Source organism: Pimephales promelas, chromosome 21 (genome assembly GCF_988280905.1).
Source record: "Pimephales promelas chromosome 21, fPimPro1.hap1.1, whole genome shotgun sequence".
NCBI lineage: Eukaryota > Metazoa > Chordata > Actinopteri > Cypriniformes > Leuciscidae > Pimephales > Pimephales promelas.
This window is the reverse complement of record NC_142789.1, coordinates 25,065,445-25,088,969: the sequence shown is the minus strand read 5'-3', so window position 1 is coordinate 25,088,969 and position 23,525 is coordinate 25,065,445. Positions and strand designations below refer to the sequence as shown.

The window sequence follows — 23,525 nt, the reverse complement described above, 5'->3', positions numbered from 1 at the left end:
ATGCAGACATTATGAATTCAAAGGCTGAGTTGTAAATACTCTGAGGTGTTTTTGTGACTCATGTGTCTAACACACTTTAAAGGAATATTTAACACAAGGAAGAACACCCTCGCGTCAATCTATTCTCGCATGAGTTTCTTTCATCCGCGGGACGCAAAAGGAGATGTTTTAAAAAATGTTCATGCTGCTCTTTCCATATAATAAAACCAGATGACCAGGGGATGTCAAGCTCCGAGAAAGACACCATAAAAGTGCTCCATATGACTTGTTCTCTATATTGCATGGAAAAGTATGGAAGCTTGTTTCCGAAAAATAAAAAAGGTAATTGCGACTTTTTATCTCACAATTCTGACTTTTTTTTCTCACAATTGCAAGTTTACATCTCACAATTCTGACTTTATTTCTCAGAATTGCGATATAAAGTCAGAATTGCGTGATATAAAGTCAGAATTGCATGATATAGTCGCAATTGCGTGTTATAAAGTCAGAATTGCTAGATTTAAAGTCAGAATTGTGTGATATAAAGTCGCAATTGCGAGATATAAAGTCAGAATTGTGAGATTTAAAGTCAGAATCGCGAGATATAAAGTCAGAATTGCGAGATGTCAAACAAATCCTTGATGGAATTATTAATAATAACCTGATTCACAGAAAAATGTGAGGAGAGAAATATTGCCGAAATATGCGAGTAAATGGCTAATTTGATTCCGATTTGGTTCAACGTATTGTTTTGATTTATTCTATAATTGGTAAAAACAGCATGTCATTTATCATATTCATGGATTTGAAATGAAGCATGTAAACACACATACACACACACATACACAAGCAGGCAAATTCGTGCATGTGGCGAATAGCTGGCGTGACATGAGTCAGTGTGACATCATGTCGTTTATCATCCCGGAAACATCCCAATGTCCTCTGATCAAAGTAACAGAATATATGGCACATACCACCACATGAACTACATCCATCTAGCAAAACATCAATACATCGACTGTCCTTACTGTATATCAGCCATTTAAAAAAAAAAACATTTAATGCAACTTACAAAATACTGTATATTGCACAAAATAAATGTTAAGACATATAACATTTATACTTTCTTAATGTATACTATTTAAATAGAATTCATCACTCTCTCTAAATGAGGGGTTTCAGCCTAAGCTTTAATGTGTAAAAAATGGCTAATGTTTGGTTTTTCTAAGTGACATTAAAAATGTGTTAAGAAGACATCTCACTACATCCTCCACTTCCGTCTTTCTTTCTCTCTCTCTCTCTCTTGACTGTATACATCAGTCAGTGTACACCAGGAAAGCTGGAGGGAGCGCAGACCACATCATAGAGTTTCCCTCTACCTCCTACTGTACAGTGTGTGTGTGTGTGTGTGTGTGTGTGGGCTTGTGGAACAACCAACTGTGTCCCGGAACAGGACGTGCTTTTCTTCAGGAAAAAAAGCCAGCCAGCCAAAGAAACACAAATAGAAAAGATCCTGAATGCAAAAGCATTATAGAAAATATGACGGTTTTTCAAAATGACCTTGCAGTGATCAACTTTGAATGCATAAAGACAGCCAGATGAATGCAGCATGTATTCCACCTCCTCTCTCTTATAGCCATGCAATCCTGAACCTCGTCCTCTCGCTCAGTAACCCAGCAACCGACCCGCATCCTTTCACATTACGCAGAGAATCAGGTGTTCTTCTGCGCGCTGTTCCACCCCTGACCACCGAGGGGCAGTGTGTGGGGGAGGCACACGCAGGCAGATGACTGAATACTAACAAGACCAAAGATCCCCCTCAAAACATCCTCATACTGCAATTCAACTGCATTCAAAACTCCATCGCACACTCAATTCAGATTTCCTTTATCATATGATGACCTCTGGAGCAAAGCAATTTCACCTGAAAATGTGGTAAATGATTGAACAGACGGGAAATATAGCAGAAACATTTGAGCTAGAGCATGAAAGCTTTCACACCGGAGGGACCTTTTCAAGTGGATTGCCAAGGCCAGCATTTTTAAACCCATATATATATGTGTGTGTATATACACTCACCTAAAGGATTAATAGGAACACCTGTTCAATTTCTCATTAGTGCAATTATCTAATCAACCAATCACATGGCAGTTGCTTCAATGCATTTAGGGGTGTGGTCCTGGTCAAGACAAACTCCTGAACTCCTGAACATGGTTGTTGGTACCAGACGGGCCGGTCTGAGTATTTTACAATCTGCTCAGTTACTGGGATTTTCACACACAACCATTTCTAGGGTTTACAAAGAATGGTGTGAAAAGGGAAAAACATCCAGTGTGCGGCAGACTCCTGTGGGCGAAAATGCCTTGTTGATGGTAGAGGTCAGAGGAGAATGGGCCGACGGATTCAAGCTGATAGAAGAGCAACTTTGACTAAAACAACCACTCGTTACAACCGAGGTATGCAGCAAAGCATTTGTGAAGCCACAACACGCACAACCTTGAGACGGATGGGCTACAACAGCAGAGGACCCCACAGGGCACCACTCATCTCCACTACAAATAGGAAAAAGAGGCTAAAATTTGCAAGAGCTCACCAAAAATTAACACATCTAGAAAACCAATATCTTTGTAATGAAACAATCAATTTAAAAAAAAATCACTAGTTGGTCAAATCCAGAGTCCTTTTTTTCTAGATCACTAATCAACTTATTTACACCCACCTTTACAAATAAAGCCTGTTTGCAGTTGCAGGAACTACCAAAAATAAATGGGCTTTTATTGTATGGGTGTATCTGCATCTATTATGTGTGTGTGTGCCCCTGCGAGTGCCTCTGCATGTTAGTAAGTGTGATTGTAAAATCTGTCTTGACGCGATGCCTATGAGCAAGATCGCTTATTTATGCCTGAGCACGAGATCACCTGAGGAAAACTCAGCCAGGACAGAGTTCTGATGCCAAAGATGCATTTTCACAGAGAGCAGTACCACTGTCTACAGTTACATGTTAGACCTAAAATGAACAGTTGCAAAATGAGAGTAAAAATCGGTTTTGGCGAGTGTATGAAAAGATGTAAATTGGCAGATGGCCTGACATTTTTATGAATTCTAACAATGCTTCTGAGAACATGAACGCGAATAAACGTGCGAGATGCCCAGGACAAGTGACAGGCCAGTACTGAGTTTTCCTGAAAAGACACAAAAGAGATCGGATCTCCTTCCAGAAAACCGCATCTTATTCAGCGTGCAAATACCAAATTTTCAGTTCACATTAAAGGGGTAGTTCACCCCAAAATGAAAATTCTGTTAGTAATTACTCACCCTCATGTTGTTCCAACCCAGTAAGACTTTCGTTCATCTTCAGAACACAAATTAAGATATTTTTGATTCAATCTGAGAGCTGGATCAATCATCCATAGGCTTCTTAAGGGATCGAAACTGGCCGGCCCAGAAGTTATGAAAGACATCGTTAAGTGTCTTGTCCACCAAAGCGTTTTTAGCCAGCTGAAAACGCTAGACGCTAATAATATTAACATTTAATCATCTTGGAAAGAGTTTCGTCGTTGCCGAACGCGACGCACTGTTTGAATGCTGCATGGAGAATGACTGACAGCCGCAGCAGAGGGAAAAGTTTATGTGAACTTGAATTTAATAACTTAAATAATAATTTCTATCTCACATTATACTATAGTATGGCTTCATATATGGTATATAGTATACCCCCCCCCCTCCCCCCCCAAAAAAAAAAAAAAAATTACACGATTCACGTAGGTCACCTATTTTGGTAACAAAACAGCGAATTTCGCTGAAAGGTCAGTGATTTTCATGTCTGAAAACTGCATTACAGCCCTCATTAAATGCTGTAAATGCACGTTACCATAAAGAAAAGAAAAAACAATGAGTAAAAATATTAAATATATTTAAAACTTTTTTTTATAAAATGCAAATATAAAATGCATTAAGAGCAAACTAGACATCAAACTCCATATGACTCTCTCTCCTTTCACACACTCCATTACACAGAATCCTACTAATCGAAATGCATATAAAACGCATACTCAGTGTGGCACACAAAATCAAATATTTCCATCAATATTTCACATGCATATACACACGAACGGACAGAGGCTTTCCAAAGCATCAAACCCACACACTCCAAGATAAAGAGCACTGGGAAGTCAGTGCATCTGGAGAAAATAAGCAGTTAGCTAAGTGATTAAACATACACTTCAGCCTTCATCACCGCTGGGGTCCAGAGACACAGCCAGACACAAACACACACACACACACACACACACCCATCTGACTTACCTCAGAGAAGTCAACGGCTTCTCCTCCTAAACAGGTTTATGCTTAAAAGAGTAACTTCACAGATTTTCAACCCACTTTGTATTGTTACAATGTCGGTAATATGCAAATTTACAATGTTTACTCGTTCTCCGTGTTACTTGGCTGGACCGAGAAAATCATGTTTATTTGACAGCAAAAGTCCGCTGGATGACATGTTTAACAGCTCAAGGGCTTTCATAAAGATACAGATACTTCCACATTTTGTATCGCTGCCCAAGGACAGTCAGAAACACAAAGGGTTGTTGAAGGAACAGTTATTATTATTGTAAGTCTAGGTTTATCACTGAAAATTGCTATGTGCTAAGCCTACTCTATAAACAGCATATAGTAAAAATGGAACATTATGGCAACAGCTTTCTTACATGTACGTAATAGCGTTTTGCTATGGGGGATGGGCAGAACTGGCACGTTTCTTTCAGTTTTCTAAAATACTATATTCGTGGTCATCCAGTTTTAAATGTTGAATAAACACAGGTTTTTCAGATTTTCTGTTGTCCGTTCTCTCTACAATTATGATTCTTTGCAGCCTATAACGTGCTGGATCCTTTAGTGGAAACCTAAAGTAACTCACCGGCGTTTACTCTTTGAATTCGCGGACCCGGGAACAATACAAGCTGACACCGTCAGGACTAAAAGTTTCAAAGAATATGCCGATATATCGGCCGATATTTTTTATTTATTTATAAATAAATATGATAATATCGGCCTGCCGATAAATCGGTCTGGCTCTACTTCGTACGTTCATACAGAAAGCGTTTTTTTAATCCACTGTACTACTTTTCCATTATTAAATTTCCATGTAAACACGCACTAGGCGGACGTGTTTGAACGTGGCGCTCACATCTTGCATCTTTTGCAGTGTCTCGCACAGCACATGACATGGCATTCTCAAAATGTGCCGCTTAAGTCAAAATAAGTTCAATTTTTAAAACACGTCTCGAGACCTTGCGGTTATTTCCCATTTTCAAAGCAAAAACGAGTTCTGTGTGAACCAGCCCTTATGGTGTAGTTTTCGCTTGGGGCTGATTTCATCTCAAATCATTTTGCTCTATTTTAATCTCACAGTGACTGTAATGTAGGTTAAACCTGACAACTGTATGAAAACGCTGGTGTAAAGCTTACATTTGACAGAGTCTGTTGTGTTTGCTGTCCTTTTTTGCAGGGATAAATAGTCTTCATAATGATGCGAAAACCTTAAAAAAAATCTAAGTTGTGGTCAACCTCCTGGTCCCCAAAGGAAAAGAGATTCATACATTTGCTATCAAAAAAGTACCAAAGTACAACCAAGTTTTCTTGACATGGATGGCAAAAAAGGGGAGTTTGTGGTAAAAATGCCACCAAAAGTGGTCAAAATGCCAGCAAATTCAAATTGTGTGAGACAAAGAGCTCAATGCTTTCAATATTATATAAACAAAATTGTATAAATAACATTAAATTCCAAGCCAAGTTAATGACATTAATTATTTAGATGGAACATTTATTTAAATTAAGTTGAAGTATTTGACATAAATGGTGCATGTTTTACATAGTTACAAAAAATGCCCTCAGAAAAGAAAAGTTCCATTTAATCCACCACGGGGGCATTTAATATCTCTGAATAAATAAATAACAAATACAAAAGAAAAATTTCAGACTCTGGTACCATCGTCTAATGTTTTGTTGTTGTTGGGGTTTTATTAGTAGCTCGGAGTAAATCATGACATAAATCTATATTGAAAAACTATTAAACATGGTTTTAAGTTAAAATTTTGGTGGTCAAAAAATTGGAAATCTTTTTTTTAATGTTTTTGTAAAAAGTCTCTCATGTTCAACAAGGCTGCATTTGTTTGAAAAATATAGGAAAACCAGTAATATTGTTTAATATTATTAACATTTAAAGTTTTACATTTTAAAATGTAATTCCTGTGATGGCAAAGCTGAATTTTCAGCATCATTACCTCAGTATTCAGTGTCACATGATCTTTCAGAAATGATTATAATAAATTTAAAATATTACTGAGGTATTTTTTTGATCAAATAAATTCAGCCTTAGTGAGCAGAAGAGACTTGTTTCAGAAACACTGAAAAGCATAATTATTACAACTTTTTTGGAGTTTACTCAAATGGCCCTGCAATGTGACAAATCCATGTATTAATGTCTAAATTCTCCATGTCGTCTGTCAAAACAATACTAGATCATAAACACATCATGCATAATTAATTAAAACCAAATTGGGAAACTGCAGTCACATTACACACTGTAAAAAAATATTGTTGGTTTAACTTAAAAAAGTAAGTAACCTGGTTGATTGAACTGGAAAAAGTGATTTAATACAATGAATAAGATTGATTTAATCATCAGAAACTCAAAATAATAAGTTATCTGAACTAAATCAATTATTTAAGTTGATTTGACAAAAAGAAAAAATGTTGTGATAACAAATCTTGAAAATATTTTTTTACAGTGAGAAGCCCATTTTAAATCACTGTACTGTGGTATTGCATTTTGTAAGAGTTTACACGCAAAAATGCCTGTAAGGGGTAACGTGATGGTGTAGTAATAATAATTAGCTTAATTTAACAACAGAAGGGAATGTAATGTTTGTCATGGCATGTGTGTGTGTGTGTGTGTGGTAAAGGTTGGAGAATATGAATATTATTGGTTATGAAAAGGGCACGCTTGTACACAGCAGTGTTCAGCAGGAGCTGCCTGGAGCCTTCAATCTAGTGCAAGAAACAGCCAGGAATAACCTTATTCCAGACCCCACATCTATGTTTGTGTCTGACAAAGAAATGTGAGTGTCTAGAGGCTGTGTGTCGCCTTGCGCACCTTAGAGGTACCAAATGATGGCTTTCCTTACTCATACATGCTGCAAACCACATTTCTGAGTGGCATATTGTATGTAAGGAAGGGTAACGGCAAGACAAGTATTGTAGAGAATACTTGTCTAGCGAACGTTTGACTCAGACAGGTACTGTACGTCATTAGTGGAGCGAGAGCTTGGGGCTTCAGGATGTGTTGACTGCTTCTCAAAGACTCGACTCAAGATGTTCCTTTTTTGGCCAAATGACGCATGATCTATTTGAAGCAAAATTCTTAAGGGTCGGAATAGACACCACAAAGTTGTAATATGCAATTATGTAAGTTCTAATGTTTCAAAAAGTCCAAAATGTAAATGCGCTTAATGCTTTATTCTGGTAATAATACATTATCCAATTAAAGGGTTAGAACTGAGAGGACATCATGTGCTTGTTCGCACAGACAATACATCAGTGGCCACTTATATATAGCATCAGGGGTCTGTGTCTGTGCCCGCTATGCAAACTGGCACACCTCTCTACCTGAGAGCAGTATACATTCCAGGGAACTAAAACTTAGGAGCATCCTGCATCCCAAGGTGGTGAAGCCTACATAGGAGGTTTTTAAGCCAAGCGGAAGTGGATCTGTCTGTGTCTCAGGATATGTTTTAGTTCTCCCTCACACAACCAGCTCCCTTGGGGCTGGACGTTATGGTACAGACATGGCCGAAGCTACGCATATACGCTTTTTACCTGATTGCGCTGCTCCCAGGAGTTCTGGAGAAGGTCCGTCGGGACGGAATAAGTCCACTATTAGTAGCGCCGTAGTGGCTGAGCCGATTATGGTTCTCAGACCTGGTGTACCTCCTCCACAGCTGGTCATGAGGGACCTTCTGTCTTAAGTGGGAGGCGTGACACCTAACCCTGCCCAGAAATATGGAAGTTGTGGGTTTGGCCTCTTGAGGGGAGCCAACTCATAGACCTCGTCTCTCAACCAAGGTTGTGGAGACCATACTTCACTACAGAGCTCCCTCCACAAGGAAACTGTATGCATTCAAGTGGTTTCACTTCATGGTGTGGATCTCAACCCAGTTAACAGCCCGATTGGTACAGTGTTGGAGTTGTTTCTCCGCAGGGTTATCCCTTTTCACACTGAAGGTGTACATGGCGGCCTTAGCTGCCAACCATATCCCTTTAGGTCCCTGGGGAGAAACCCGTTAGTGACACGTTTCTTCCGCACGGTTCTTCGCCTCCACATCGCGCATAAAAATTGTTTAAAGGTGCAATGTGTAATATTTCTGGGGATCTATTGACAGAAATGCAATATAAGATCCATAACTCTATGTTCAGTGCTCAGTGGTGTATAAAGACCTTACTCAACGAACCATTATGTTTATATTACTTTAGAATGAGACACGTATAACTACATAACCACAGGCGGGGCACCCCCTTCAATGAAGGTCGACATATTGTGACGTCACACGTTTCTACCGTAGCCGACAGCGAACAAACAGTGCTGCAGAGCTTGTTTCATCACTACCTTGAAAGAGATGCCGCAGAAAGCTAGAAGCTAGCCCATAGACACCGTGAGTAGTGACTTTTCCCTTGTCAGTTCTGTAAAATATGTAGTTGGATTGTTTCATGTAACTTAGTTAGAACCGCTAGATGCTACTAAAATCTACACACTGCACCTTTAATGCACAACTAGTGTGAATTATCCCTTACCAACATGACATCATGACTTTTGCGTAAACATAGACGCCACTTTCGAGTCAAGTGGCGTGTTATCTGTACGCATTTTGAGCTATCCGCGTGTCTCCGCGTGTATGTCTACGCCATTAACGTCCGAGAGATTCCGCGTGTCTGTACACGCCGTCAAATGTCCGCGCGAAACGAAGCAAAATGTAGATCTACATCTGGGGAGCGATCTTTTTTTTCCTAGGATGGCAAGGGAACACTCATAAATGCCATTAACCCCAGTGACGGTTAGGTTTAGGGATGGGGTTGAGGTAAGTCATATATTTATACAGTAATAACGTTAAGTCAAACGCGTTCATAAACACGCTGAAAAGCGATTATGCGTCTTGATAGCACGCCAAAAATGGAAATACGAATTGGCGTGTCATACATACGCTACTTCATGAGATCAGTCTGCCCTTACATATTTAACAACAGCTCATTCCGTCCGTACATTATGCCATTTCTACGTCATTACACGTGCACAGAAAGTTCCAGGTTTTCATGTGTTTTACAAGTGTTTACATGTCCTATGGAACGGGTTAGAAAAGGTTTAAACCACTCCTTACAATCCAAATGTATCCGATTGTTTTGTACCAGGGACTCTCCTATGAGAGTTTTCACTTTCCATCCTTCAATACTCAACCCTTTAACACATAGAAAGGCCAAATGAAAGCTGAGACCTTTAGGTAATGCAGTCCCTTAGAAATAGGACACCTAATAAGCAGAGAACTCATGCATAAAAAGAGGTATAGAAACATCCCATAACACAGCACAGACGTTATTGTTGTTCAGTAGTGGCAGAATGGCAAATGAAAAGATGCATGGCTGCTGTAATATACACTGAGAAGCATTTACATTATTCATAACTGTGAAGCGTTAAACAGGTGGTTACTAAAACGCATTTCACATGCTGTATTTCTACACTATTATACTTCATTCTATGTGTACATACCAGACAAAAGTTTGTGGTAAGATTGTTTACATTTTTTGCATTTCTACAACCTAAAGTAACTTTTTTCTATTTTAATATATTGTAAATGTAATTTATTCAGCATCATTACTCCAGTCTTCAGTGTCACACAGTCCTTCAGAAATCATTCTAATATGCTGACTTGCTGCTCAAGAAATATTTCTGATTATCATCAATGTTGAAATCAGATGTGTTGCTTAATGTTTTAGTGTAATATACAGTATTTGTTTCATGATTCCTTAATTAGAATGTTCAAAAGAACAGCAATTACTTGAAATTAAAGATATTTATAATGTTCCACAATATTTCACACTCATTTTTGATCAATTTCAAGCATCCTTGGTGAATAAAAATTTTAATTACATTTTTTTTAATGATACTGTTGCGTATAATGTATGCACACACTCAGGATCAGGATTAACAGCCCCCTGGAAAACTATTAGCAGGAAATGTTGCTCAGATGAGGAAATGGGTTGTCTGTGTGAACTCTGTGATAAAGTTTTGCTTTGAAAAACACTTAAATGTTGTATGGACTAAGAAACACTTGATCCTGAACCGGTCCAACCCCCTAATTTGAGTCTGTGTTCTAAACTAAACTCCCTTGAGCTCCATCTAAAGCCACAATTAAAACTAAACCTCAGATGAGAACAAAAAACTTTCAGAGGAGAATTACCAACCAACCTGCCTTGTAGTCTGTAACAATGCTTGATCTGCGCCACTGATGCTCTCTGTGCTTTGAAAGCAGTTCTCCTGCAGTCCTGTGGTGTGTGAGGTGTTCTCTGTGGTGCTAAAATCAGTGTCTTGAACTTTATCTTGAACTTAAAGGGATATTTCAGGATTTAGCATTAAGCCTTGTATTACTAGAAAACCTGTAGTATTTTCGAATTACCGTGCTTTCCACCCTCATATGCCCCTGAGACGAGAGATTTATGTATTTTTTGTCTGGAAAAAATCCTCCGAGACTCACTAGTAGCCTGGACTAGTTCAACTATTGTACTCTGTTACCGGTATGCGTGGCCTCCAGCGAAGCAAGTGCATTCTGGGAGTTGCTGTCTTGTATCCACATAAGCCAAAAATACATTTTCTGGCTTTTCTTATATAATGTAATAGTTGTAATATCCAAAATATATTCTGAAATTAAGTTAATTGCATTTTTTTCTGCATGTTCAAAAGTTTTAAAAATGTTTTTTTTTTTTAAATACGATTTTTCTTGGTTATGCGAATGTTCTAACATTTAAAAAACAGGTTATAGACAAACATCCTACTAAAATGTTTCGGGGGGGAAAAACATTAAATGACTGAATTAACTAATACTGTTATGTTAACGTTTTGAGAAAATTATAAAATACCAGGTAACTTTGAACAAACATTCTATTAATGTTACTGGAAGAATGTTTGTTTATGACTTTAATTTAAGAGAAATTGGAGGTTATCCTAACTTTTAAGAGGCAATTTACGACAATTTACGATGAATTCAGATTCTTCTCAAATTTTTCTTAAAGTCCCCCGTTGTCAATAGTTATATCCCTTAAAACTGAGATCAACAACAACAAAATTACATATTTAAATGTTTTTTTTCCAGTTTTTTTTACCATGCCTTAAAATAGCTTGAATTGACTAACCCTTGCCTCATTTAGTAAACTCAATGAATATGCAATGTTTGAAAGATCAATGAATATGCAAATTAGCCCCACCTCCACTCACTCACACCAGCTCAGAGATCCACATGGTCAATTCATACAAAAGTCGATGTATCAGAAGAATGTTAATGCATTTTATGTATCGCTCTACAACTTCAGACACATAACAGCAAATTAATATGAACAACGTTTTCAAACAGCAAATCATTTTGCATCTAAAAAAAAAAAAACATTTTAGGGGGACTTTAAGAACCTGGGTCTCTAGATTTTTTTTATTAGTTTTATCATCCGCAAGGGGAAAATCATCAAAATACTTAAAACTGCATGACTTATGGTAAAGGGTTTATTTAAATCACTAACCTCAAGAAGGAGTAATACTTACAGTGATGCTTTACCTTAACATCAAAAAAAAAAAAAAAAAAAAAATATATATATATATATATATATATATATATATACAGTGTTGGGAGTAATGCATTACAAAAGTAATACATTACAGTAACATATTACTTTTTGCAGTAACGCAGTAGTGTAAGGCATTACTAATCAATTTTCAGTAATATTTTACTCGTTACATGTTCAGTGAGACTTGTATTACAGTTGTATTACAGTGTATTGTCTGCTTTTACTTCTTAAAGGCAACAGACTATGTGAAAGTTTTAAAGCAGTCTTTTAGTGCCAGTTCAGAGCGGTCGCGTCTGTAACATTGATTTTTCCTCATAAATGCGAACACGAAAACTAAAATAAAATGAATATTTTAAGTTCTATGGAGACTAACCCTTCCTCATCCGATTTGCGCAGTGTAATTAACACACAGAATTACAAAAAATATATTTTACCTCCTATTTTTTTGTCACGCATGAATGTGTGTCTTTTCCCTAATATTAAAAATAAAACATAGACTGATATTTGTCTAATGTCTGGAGTCCTTTAAGGAAGTAGCCTATATACGTTTCAATACATGTATTTTCTGAGAATTTTTACTTCAAGTTTTGACTGCAAATGTCCATAATGCTGGACTTCCCCAATTTTAAATAATTTATCCTCAACTAGTTTTGTGGTGTAGGTCTACGTATTTTATAATGTTAACTTCAAATAATACTAATAGCCTAATTTAAAGATAAGGCAGCATTGGATCTGGACGGTAAGGAGAATAACGCTGGAGTTGGAAGACGTGTGTCGGGATTCTGTAGGTTCGTAGATCTGAGTCGTGTGGCGAATCGCGATTTCGGTTTCATATTGCATATCGTTACAGCCCAAAAGTTAAGTTCTACTTAGTTATTTTGGTGAAAGTAACTCAAAAGTAATACATGAGTAATGTAACGCATTACAATTCTGGGACAGTAATATTGTAAGGTAATGAATTACTTTTAAATAACAGTAACAAGTAATACCTAATGTATTACAGTTTGAAAGTAACTTGCACAACACTGTATATATATATATATATATATTATATATACATATATGAAGAGTTCAGATGCAAAAGCCTCTAAGTGCCATTTGAAATTTTCTTCTAAAAATGATCATTTTTATCAAGCTTGTATATTTAAGGATTACCTATTAATTGTCATTTAAGTGAAATTACTGAACTTGAACATACAAGTTTGATAAAAATGATCATTTTAGAAAAAAATTTCAAATGGCACTTAGAGGCTTTTGCATCTGAACTCTTCATATATACGTATATATATATATATATATATATATATATATTTATACACAAAGATAAAACTTTAGACCTTGTTCGTTAATGCAGTTTATATGGTAACTATAGGCTCCCCAGCATGACCTCTGCTCATCCGTGTGAAAGCGTGTGAAATGCATGTTATCATGCCTGCTGTGATTCTGATGAAATTTTGCCTTGCGATTACCTACCGCTGTTTAACACACACAAGAGAGCAGACGGATGAGATAACACAGCCGCCACAAAACGAACGATACGGATGTTTGTTGGACGTGTACTGTTGTCACATGTGTGCACTGAAAGAACAATGTCCTGCTCAGTGTGAGGTTTACGGTCACCTGAACTGTACCATAATGGTGGTGCAGATGGTCACATTTCATTGCCGTGAGGTGGAAACCTCATCCATCTAAAATAGCTACTTTTCAGAAAATGGAAAAAAATATATATTCGTTAAATGATTACATATCGTATTGTAACTGTAAGTTGATATTGTGGCTATATATATATAGCCACATATACCTATATACTGTATATACCTTGCATGATTCATTTAAATACCCCCCCCTCATAAATTCTGTGTCTGAAAGGAAAACTCCAACAAATGAATATGGAATAAGTTAGGCTGCAAAAATGACCCTGCCCATGGCTTTTCAACCCTAATTTTTCACTGCATGTCTTCAGTAAATCCTGACAGTAGTTTTCAACACCAAAAGAGGGTTTGCGCTGGAGCAATCTGTTGGTAAATCTGCAACGATTTGTAAGACTACAAATCAAAAAGCACATTTACGTTTATCCTGCACAGTTTGAACATTTCAAGAAACTTTGAATACAAACTTACTTGAGTTTTATAGGCAAAAACGGGAAACACTTCGTCAAACGCAGCCCCATAGTGCTTGGGGGGGGGGGGGAAACCCAGGATGCAACATCTCTGCCTGCAGTTTCTCTTTCCTGTCTGAGTTTAAAATCACTGAATTAAACCGTGCCAGTAGCCAAGAGAGCTATTCACAAATCACGAAGCCCTCGTGCTGAGCTCCACTCCGCCACAAGACCGAACAGCTGTCTTATCTCAACTCACAATCGTCCTCTCGGTCCAACGCACGGCAAAGAACATCCGCCCCCTCCAAACTCACCAAATCCAAATGCTCCGCTTGTCTAAATATAAATGTAAAGAGTGCAAAATCAGATCAAATTAAACTGTACGAGAGCACTTTGTCGACAGGAAGAGAAGCTAGCTTGAAAAGAAAATGTCTGAGCTGAGCGTGCATCTGTTCTCAGAAAAGATCATCGAGATTATAATGAGACCCCCATGTCCTTCCAGGAACATACACACTTCATCACAATGCCGTGACTCTGTTTGAGGAGAGAAAGACATTCGCCTGTTGTCGAAGGAAGAAATTATTATGAAACAACTGAAATCCGGCCTGCTTTGCAAACAATATTTGGTCTTTGGTCTCCTCATTTGCTATTATTTTAAAAGAAGATAGTCCATGTTTTCAAGCCACAAGAACCATGCGCTCTATAAAGACACCTGCACACAATTTAAAGAGTTTTTAAAGAGTTTAAATTAAACAATGACACATACGCCCCGTAGAAGACGCTCGTTGACCTAAGATTCATCTTTAGATGTACACACCAGTTAATGTGAGTGCGGGGTCATAACAGGGGTCAAGCTGGAACGTGCTAAAAGGTCAAAAGGTTTAAGATACTCACCAGGTCGTGGTTGGTTGAGTTGGAATCATCCTCGGGAAAGGGGATGTATACAGCTAAGGCCATGCAGTTGGCGAAAATCGCTATCAAAATAAAGATATCAAATGGCCTGAGATGAAAGTTAAGGAGTAGAACAAATATTTGAAGTCAGAGGCTGTTAATATGCACATTCAGTCATTCTCGTAAAGGTTTACAAGTAAAATTTGATACTGGAATCAATCAAACAAGACACAGTACAGTTCTGGGCATCGAAAACTCGAGAAAAGAAATCAGCTCATCCCTTGAATTTGCTAGATTAAAATGTGCAATTTCTGTCAGAAATTCACTGACATTGTCATTGGCTCCCCCACAAAACATATACTTTTTTTTAAGTGTGTAAAAAAAAATTAGGGCCGCCTTAAAATGCTGACGAAATCCAGTCATAAAAACTAGGGCTGTCAAATGATTAATCACGATTAATCGCATCCAAAATAAAAGTTTGTGTTTACGTAATATATGTGGGTGCACTGTGTATAATTATTGTGTATATATAAATAGATACACATGCATGTATATTTAAGAAAAAAATATTATTTATATACAAAATATTGATTTATATATAATATAAATTATATATAAATCTATATACAGTATATACATGACAATATTTCTTAAATATACAAGCATGTGTGTGCATTTATATATATATATATATATATATATATATATATATATATATATATATATATATATATATATATATATATATATACAATTATACACAGTGCACCCACATATATTATGTAAACACAAACTTTTATTTTGGATGCGATTAATCGCAATTAATCATTTGACAGCCCTAATAAAATCGGAATTTACTGTAGGCTATAACGCGGAATTTCACGGAATTTGTAATTTTTTTGAGGAATAAATAGAAAGCAGTTCAGTACACTTGAAATCAAGTCGCGATGTAGACAAGTGTGAATATTAAACCACAAAGACTATTTAAATACGAATCCTGCATGTTCTGTGTGAATGAATGGTGCAGCCGACGCGCAGTTTTTATTTACCTCACACACACTGAAGCATGTGAAACACTTGCGTTGTTTTTTGCCTAAATGAAGACACAAAAGCATGAGCTTCTTCTCCAGGCTCTAGATCCACTCTGAAAGTCACTTCGCGATCATTTACCGGTAACCGCTTTATTTGAGAAAAACTATCATCATGACATAAACACACAGAAACTCTTCACGGCAACCCGTCAAAATAAAAGTTCAACTTAGTTAAAATAAATATAAATGTTTAAATTAATTAAATAATTAAAATAAATAAAAGTTAACTTGACAGAAATATAGAATTTAGATATGTCCCAATGTAATAATACTAACACTCATCCCAATAAATTATCATCAAAACTTAATTTTTGAAGGAATAATACCTTTTTCTTCCATGTTTTAATTTTAACAGTAAAGCTCATTGTGCAGCACGTTATTTGACAAAACATTTTATATGATTAAAATTGCTAGTAAATGATAAAATTTGTGTTCATTTTATTACCAGAAAAAAACACAACACAGAAATAGTGGGAATTAGTTTTTCATAGATTTAAAAAAAAATGTTTTATAATTTTAATGATTCATAAAATTCATTCAATTAATTAGACATGCTTTTTGATTATTAAAAAATGTACACCACGTATCCGTAACACGGACCACTAGTAGTTTCTAGGGGAAACACTGCAGCATCTTGTGTTTGGTCAAGAGGATCAGAAGGAAATAGCAGTGATATGCTGCTTGTATGTGTTTTAACAGTAAAAAGCCCATCACAAAAGTACTGAATCAGCCGCTCCGCTTTCCTGCTGGTGAGAATTGTAAATAAAAGTGTGAGTCAGAGGACCTGAAAATGCTGCAGTCTACATTAAACATTCAACATAATATACATCTATACTCTGCTTTCACAAAAAAAGCATCTTTTTGTGTCAAGGGAACATTTTGTGCTAGATTGATGGTTGTGTGTGTCTCGCATTACTTTTTGTACTCACTAATGCGTTTTTTTAAATCCAGTACAACGCAATGTTCTAATTTTACACTGCTAAATACTTTTATTAGGCCATGAGCTAGGACACTAAAATGTTGGATTATGCACCATTCAGGGGAAAGTTCTCTTTGACTTTCCCATTATTCCCTTGAGTAAAGAAGGAGAACTTTGAAAGAACATTAGTGGAAGAACGCTTGTTTATAACTTTAAGAGAACCTTGGCAGAACGTTAGCTAAAGTTCTGAGAACATTCCCTGTTAGCTGGGAATTTGGTAGCGCTAAGCTAACATTAGCTTTTGCATGTTCACAAATGTTCAAATCTGCATTGCTTCTTTCACTGTATATTATATTGTATGACAACAACAAAATTAAAAAAGAGATATCCTGTGCTAGACGCCATATCAAATTTAACACAATGCTGTGAGGAATAGACATACAGTTTTTACAAATGGCACGCACTGTATAAAGGTATTAACTCACAATTTTCAAAACTTTTTCATGAAGTCTACAGACAGTAGCGGTGTAATGATACCCTCATGAGATACATATCACAAAACAATATTATTGCAATTCGCCACGACATATGGTAAAAGGTTAAGAAAAAGTGTACAAATGCTGAATTTGGTATTAAATTTGGGGTGGAAATGAATAGGCTTGGACTTGGTGCTGATAACCCAATGCACAGGACAATGTTGACACCAGAATAAAAATATTCATGATTCTGAAGCTAAAAATACAGAATTTTTTTTAGACGAAAATGCTTGCACTCCGTCACTGGCTAGATGTATTTAAAATAATGTAGACCACTGTTAACTGGTACCATCAGACATTTGGCATTATCAGGACCCACAAATATTCCTCCATTGCACTATATTAGCCTATATATCATATTTTACTTAATGATATCTTGATTATTTAATGTATGTTTAAAATATCTTTCATGAAAATGATAGCAACTGTGTAAATTAATATATTTTAATAACAAATTAGCAAGTAAAAACTGTTAATGCAAAAACTGCCTTATGGTCAGTTTACATGTTTTCATGCAATGTGTTGAGTGTGGATTATTATATCTAAAAAATTAATAGCAATTTAGACTAAAAGTTTAGGCTCTGTTGTTAACCTTTAATATTATAATAATGTGTGGGCTCCCTATATAGTTTACAGCATTAGCAGATCTTCTTTTTACCCTTGCGAAAGGTTTAATTGTAATTGAATTAATTTAATTTAAAGACTTTTTTAAAATTAAACCACTGTTTAAAAAAACTAAAAAAGCAATTTTAGCTTTCTAAACCCCACCGAACCGAACCGAGACGTCAAAACCATGGGAAGTACCAAACCGTCAGTTTTGTGTATTGTTACACCCCTAATATTATACATTATACTGTATATAGTAGTTTAACATAGCACTGACACTAAAACTGTAATTTTCATTTTCGGTGAATTATACAATACACTGTCACTATCCACGATACATGTATTTACGTTTTGTTTTGAATCATATATGTGATATATTGAGACACAATATATTGTTACACACCTAACTGACAATGGATTGTTAAACAAAAGAACAATCCACTAAATGCACTGTATTCTATCCCTCACAGCCACGTTTTCATTTCAATCAAAAATTAAACATGGTGCTGCCCTGATTAAAGTCTACAGATCTACATCTCTTGTAGAGATACATTTGAGATCTGCAGCTTGGAACCCATAGCACCTTTATCTTCCCTGTGTGTCCAGGAAACAGATGTTCTTTTCAAAGCTCAGTTACACATGCTGACTTGCGCTTGAGATAAAGGTGCTCCTCACTGCAGGGAACACAGTTTCTCTCTAATAAAGACCACCAGACAAGCTTCGACTGGAGATCACAAGCTGAGATGTCTGCTAGACGCAAAGGTGGACTACTTTCATTTGTTTACCTGTTCTCTTGATGATTCGCTCAATTACTTCATCCTGCCTTCAACTATTTTCAGCACAGGCCACAAGCAAACCACACCATACTGTATGCTAGTTTTCCTAGCATACTGAACCTTCAAATCGTATTTACAAACAACAAACAGCAGCAGACCGCCATATTTTACCACATGTTCGAATGCTAAAATAGAATATACTGCAATCCACTGCACAAAAATTAGGCTACCATTCTGTCATACCAAACCTGTGTGCCATCATTTTTTGCATGAAACACAAACAGAATATTTGAGCCCACTTTTCTATCAGCTATCCCGGACAAAAGTTCGCATTTTAGCACTAATGGTTCCATCGGCCTGAAGTCAATGGGTTTTTTGAATTGGCTTTTTGGTTAAATGCCTGAAATACACTCTATGGTGAATACAAGCTCAATATATTTTCATGTTTTATTCTACGGCTTAAAATACATCAGTAATGCACCCTTGTGATTTTTTAAAGCTTTTAATTAAAAAAAAATAATTATTTACTTACCATCATGTTGTTCAAAACCTACATGCATGTTTTTCTTCTTCTAAGGAACACACAAGAAGTTATTTTGAAGAACGTTGAGATACAAACAACATTGGAAGTTAACCTTCAAATGGTCTTCGTTTCCTGTTTACACTGATTTCTGGGCTTCGGGGTCTATACGACCCCAACAATTGATTGAGTAATTGTACAAAAAATATACATTTTGAATGATACAAATAATATATCATTTTTTTTTTGTTTACTTCTCATCTATTCATTAATGCTGTGTTTTTGGAGATATAAAGTACTTTTGTATCCATATACCACACAATTCCTCAACAACACCATTAGCTTTAGCATTAGCATATGAAATATTTTTTATGATACATTGCATTTATGCTCTAGTACAAGGCCTTCATTTCTGTGTAAAAATTTTCAGATTTATGCCGAAATTTTTTTTTTTTTTTTTTTGACACATGAAGAAAATATATTTAGTTGTTTTCACATTTCAATGTGGGGTCATATTGACCCCGAAGACCAGAAGTGTAAACATTTTTTTTACATACCTTCAGAACAACCGAATCAAGCCCAGTTTTTTTGTGTGTATAGATAGATAATGTATGAAAAGTCACGAAATCTTATTCCACTGAGATGAAGGGAACCTTTTTTTATTAAATAAAAGTCTATTGGGGTCGTATATGACCCGATTGATGGCTACCTTAACTTCCATTGTGTGGAATAAGAAAAAAGAAAGTCATACAGGTTTTGTACATCATTAGGGTGAGTAAATGAAAACATTTTCCATTTGGGGAAAAAATCTCTTTAAACTAAAATCGAGGTTTGATATTGGTCGATCTCGATGTTTTACAGATGGTAAAGGATACTTCCATTCCACGAGGCTGATACAGGCCCGGCGGATGGGGTTGTTGAGGTTGAGGCAGAAGAGAGCTCTCTGTGGCCGCGTGTTGGCCGAACTGCCCTGTTTTTTGCTCTTGGCATACTGCTGCCGCTTCTTCTGGGCCAGCGACCCGACCGGTACCACCGAGGGTACAGGCACGGAGGCTGCGGGGGCCGCGGCAGGAGTCGCAGCAGGCGGAGCAGGGCCGTTGGCGCTCATGGTGCGGGCGTAGACCTGAGCAGGGCGTCCACCAGCATGGGCCTGCCAGGGGAGAGGGCACAGGGGTGGGCGCTGGAGCGGAGGGTCTCACCAACAGGCTGGCACGTCACCAGAGAGAGGGACTGTGGTACTGCTGGCATAATTTGCCTCTGTAAAAAAAAGAGAGGAGAGTAAGAGGATGTGTGTGGTCTGAAAGAGAGAACACGAGAAAGCGCAGAGAATATAGTGGGAGGCTGTGCAGTGACTTCCTTCACCGCTACATTATATTATGCAACTACAGTATGTGGGTGTAAGACTAAAAGATGCATACAGTATGTCTTTGGGACTAAAGGCCAGTGTCTCAACCAAGGATCACGGGCAGTCCAACGTGTGAAAGACGTGGGACTAAACATCAAAAATATATTTAAAGTAATAGCTAATCTAAATATAAAAATTATGTTATTTACTCACTATCATGTTGAAAACCACCATAAACATGACCGTTAGGACTAGGACTATTTCATGCTTTACGAAAGAGGATTAGACCAGAATTTAAGTCGTTATTCGAAGAAAAACTTCGAACATTTTACAATAAGTTAACATTTAGTAAATGTTAGAAAATTTTTCACAAATTAGTAAATGTTGAAAATAACATTTTTCATTGTTAGTTCATGTTTACTAATGTTTAAAATGGAAGCTTACCGTAAAGCTTACCCTAACCAATGAGGTTCATTCTCATGTTACCCAGCACGTTTGAGCTTCTGCAAGAAAGAACCAAAGAGGTTTGTTCTGCCGCATCAAGCAAGTTCGGTTGAGCTTCTGTTTATGTTCACTGATCGATGTTTATATGTGAATAAAACCCTGAATTAAACCTGTTAATTATATAAATGATTGTGACTCTTAAGAAAATTTGGACTAAACCACTCAATCTCTTTATGAACTTTTTGAAGCAGTTGCGTAGCTGTCAATGGAGGGACAGAAAGCTCTCAGATTTCTTAAAAAACATGTTAATTTGTGTTCCGGAGATGAACGAAAGTCCTATGGGTTTGAAACGACATTGGGTGAGGAATTAATGACAAAATCTTCTTTTTTGGGTGAACTTTCCCTTTAGTTTATATTCTACATCTCTGAACTTCCTTAACATGATGCATGACAAAAGGCGTTTGCCATCAAACTTGTCACAAAATGCAAATACTGTAATACTGACATTATTGTCATGTTTTATTGCTTCAAATCCAATCCATGAAACCAAGAGCATCTAATATTGAAAAGTCTGAGGTGCAACAACACTACGAGGACCATATACATTATGCCAGTGTAAGCTAAAACTTCTAAAAAAAGAAAAGAAAATAGACTTAAAGGCTTAAAACAAACCAGGGCAGCAAAAACAGACAGGCAAACCATAACTCTTAAACGACAGAGGTATTATTAGGTTAATGTCACAAAAAAAAAAGTTACAGCCTGTGGAAAAATCAATGCATGTAGCGTGTGACCCAATGAAAACCAGTCTGCAAATAGATGCATTGTGGCAGAGAATCACAGAAGCACATAAACACACATTATCCACAAACAACAGCAAAGAAAATCATCATCTGCAAAAAACACACATCCAGGCTTATGGGATACACAAATGACACTCATATACATCAGAGTCCTTGAACCACTAGGCCCCGCAGAGGAAATGAAGACATGCATGGAAAGGTCATATCGCCTGTTCACATTTCCCTTCAAGCATTTGTCTTCGTCAAAATCTAAGACATCGCATTCATATGTCAAATTCAAGACAATGCTCTGCTGTCATTGCATATACAATAAGTGTTAATCTTCACACAACTAAAATACGACATTAAGTGCAGTGTATATCCTGTACTGGCTCATATATGTGTGTCATTCTTGCGCCATGCATGACAATGATGCACATTGGAAATGAAATGCCTTCATTTACAATGAAACATTTCCTGTTGTGCTTCCATAGATCCTAAACGTAATGTTTAAACTACCATGAAGGACATTGACATATTGTCATTCTAACATCGCATGGCAATGATGATTTCATGCATATAGGCTATTTGATGACATACACATGCATAATGCGTAGCCTATTGATAAATAGCCTCGTGACTTTAGGGCAATAACGGTAGCGTTTCTTCCCCCCAAAAAATGCAATATTGCATATATATGGCAGCCAAATCTGTGTCTTTCCTTATATGATACCAATGATGCTCAGTTACAACAGCTGGGATGCGTCTTTATAGTCTCCGACTGCTCATTTCTTTAAAAAACGATTGATTGTGACAAGCAGTGACAAGAGAACAGGTCTAACGGGACCAAAACGAGCGCAACATTCACTGCATCAGCATCATCAGCATCTTCCCAGGTCTGACACGGATGCTAAATGATTGCACTCCATCATTTGTTAAACAGATTCATTTTTAACCAGAAACATGCCAGGCCGCCGCGTGAATATCGTACCTTTGATGAGGTCTTTCCTTTCAGCTGAGGATGATGATGCTGATGGTGATGATTCGGCTTATATCCAGAGATAAAACTCCGACATCGATTAAAACGCACAGGTCCGATCTGACACGGTAAATTCAAATTCATCAGTGTGCATTCGTTGTTTTGCGCGTGAGAGAGCGCGAGAGCTTCCTCGCGTTCGGCGCGCGTTGCCCGTGTTGAAGCGTCACGCGGCGTCGGTGAACGGTGAAATGAGCTGAACTCCCCCTCTAGCTGTGCACGCACGAACCGCGCTTACTTTAGTGACGAGGAGGACTCTGAATCATTTAAAGAATCGGTTCGCTCAAATGGACCATAAAGGATCACTTGAGTCATCAGTTGTTCCCAATGCGGGATTTTAGCCTACTTTTCATTTTTGTTTGTTGATGTTTTTAGATTGGGGAATATTTTTTATTCCAACAATATTGATAGAAAAATGCTGTTAATATAGCTTATTGTTCATATATGGTCAAATAAATAGATTCATTCTATTTACTACCAAGTTTACGGTAGGCCTATAGTTTATTAATTTCAATGAACATTCACAAAATGATTCATCAGAGTCATTGTATATAATATATTAATATATAAATATTTGTAAAAAAAAAAAAAATGTCATACATGGTCAGAAGAAATATTTGTGTCCGTC

General features: G+C 36.9%; 1 protein-coding gene across 14 annotated transcripts in view; it reads right to left on the bottom strand.

The window, feature by feature from the left end:
* The window catches only part of cacna1da (calcium voltage-gated channel subunit alpha1 Da), an 82,244-nt gene extending 59,129 nt beyond the window's left edge, over positions 1-23,115 (bottom strand). For 10 of the 14 annotated variants that reach the window (XM_039673716.2, XM_089125273.1, XM_089125275.1 and 7 more), the window contains exons 1-3: positions 22,853-23,114; positions 20,169-20,550; positions 14,849-14,954 (exon numbers count right to left, since the gene is read on the bottom strand). In XM_039673716.2, the coding sequence (XP_039529650.2) occupies positions 14,849-14,954; positions 20,169-20,401 (339 nt within the window). In that variant the 5' untranslated portion in view covers positions 20,402-20,550; positions 22,853-23,114. Of the gene's footprint in view, positions 1-14,848; positions 14,955-20,168; positions 20,551-22,852 lie in introns of all 14 variants that reach the window. The other 4 variants (XM_089125271.1, XM_089125272.1, XM_089125276.1 and 1 more) reach the window with 1 other exon arrangement.
* Positions 23,116-23,525: the final 410 nt, after the last annotated feature.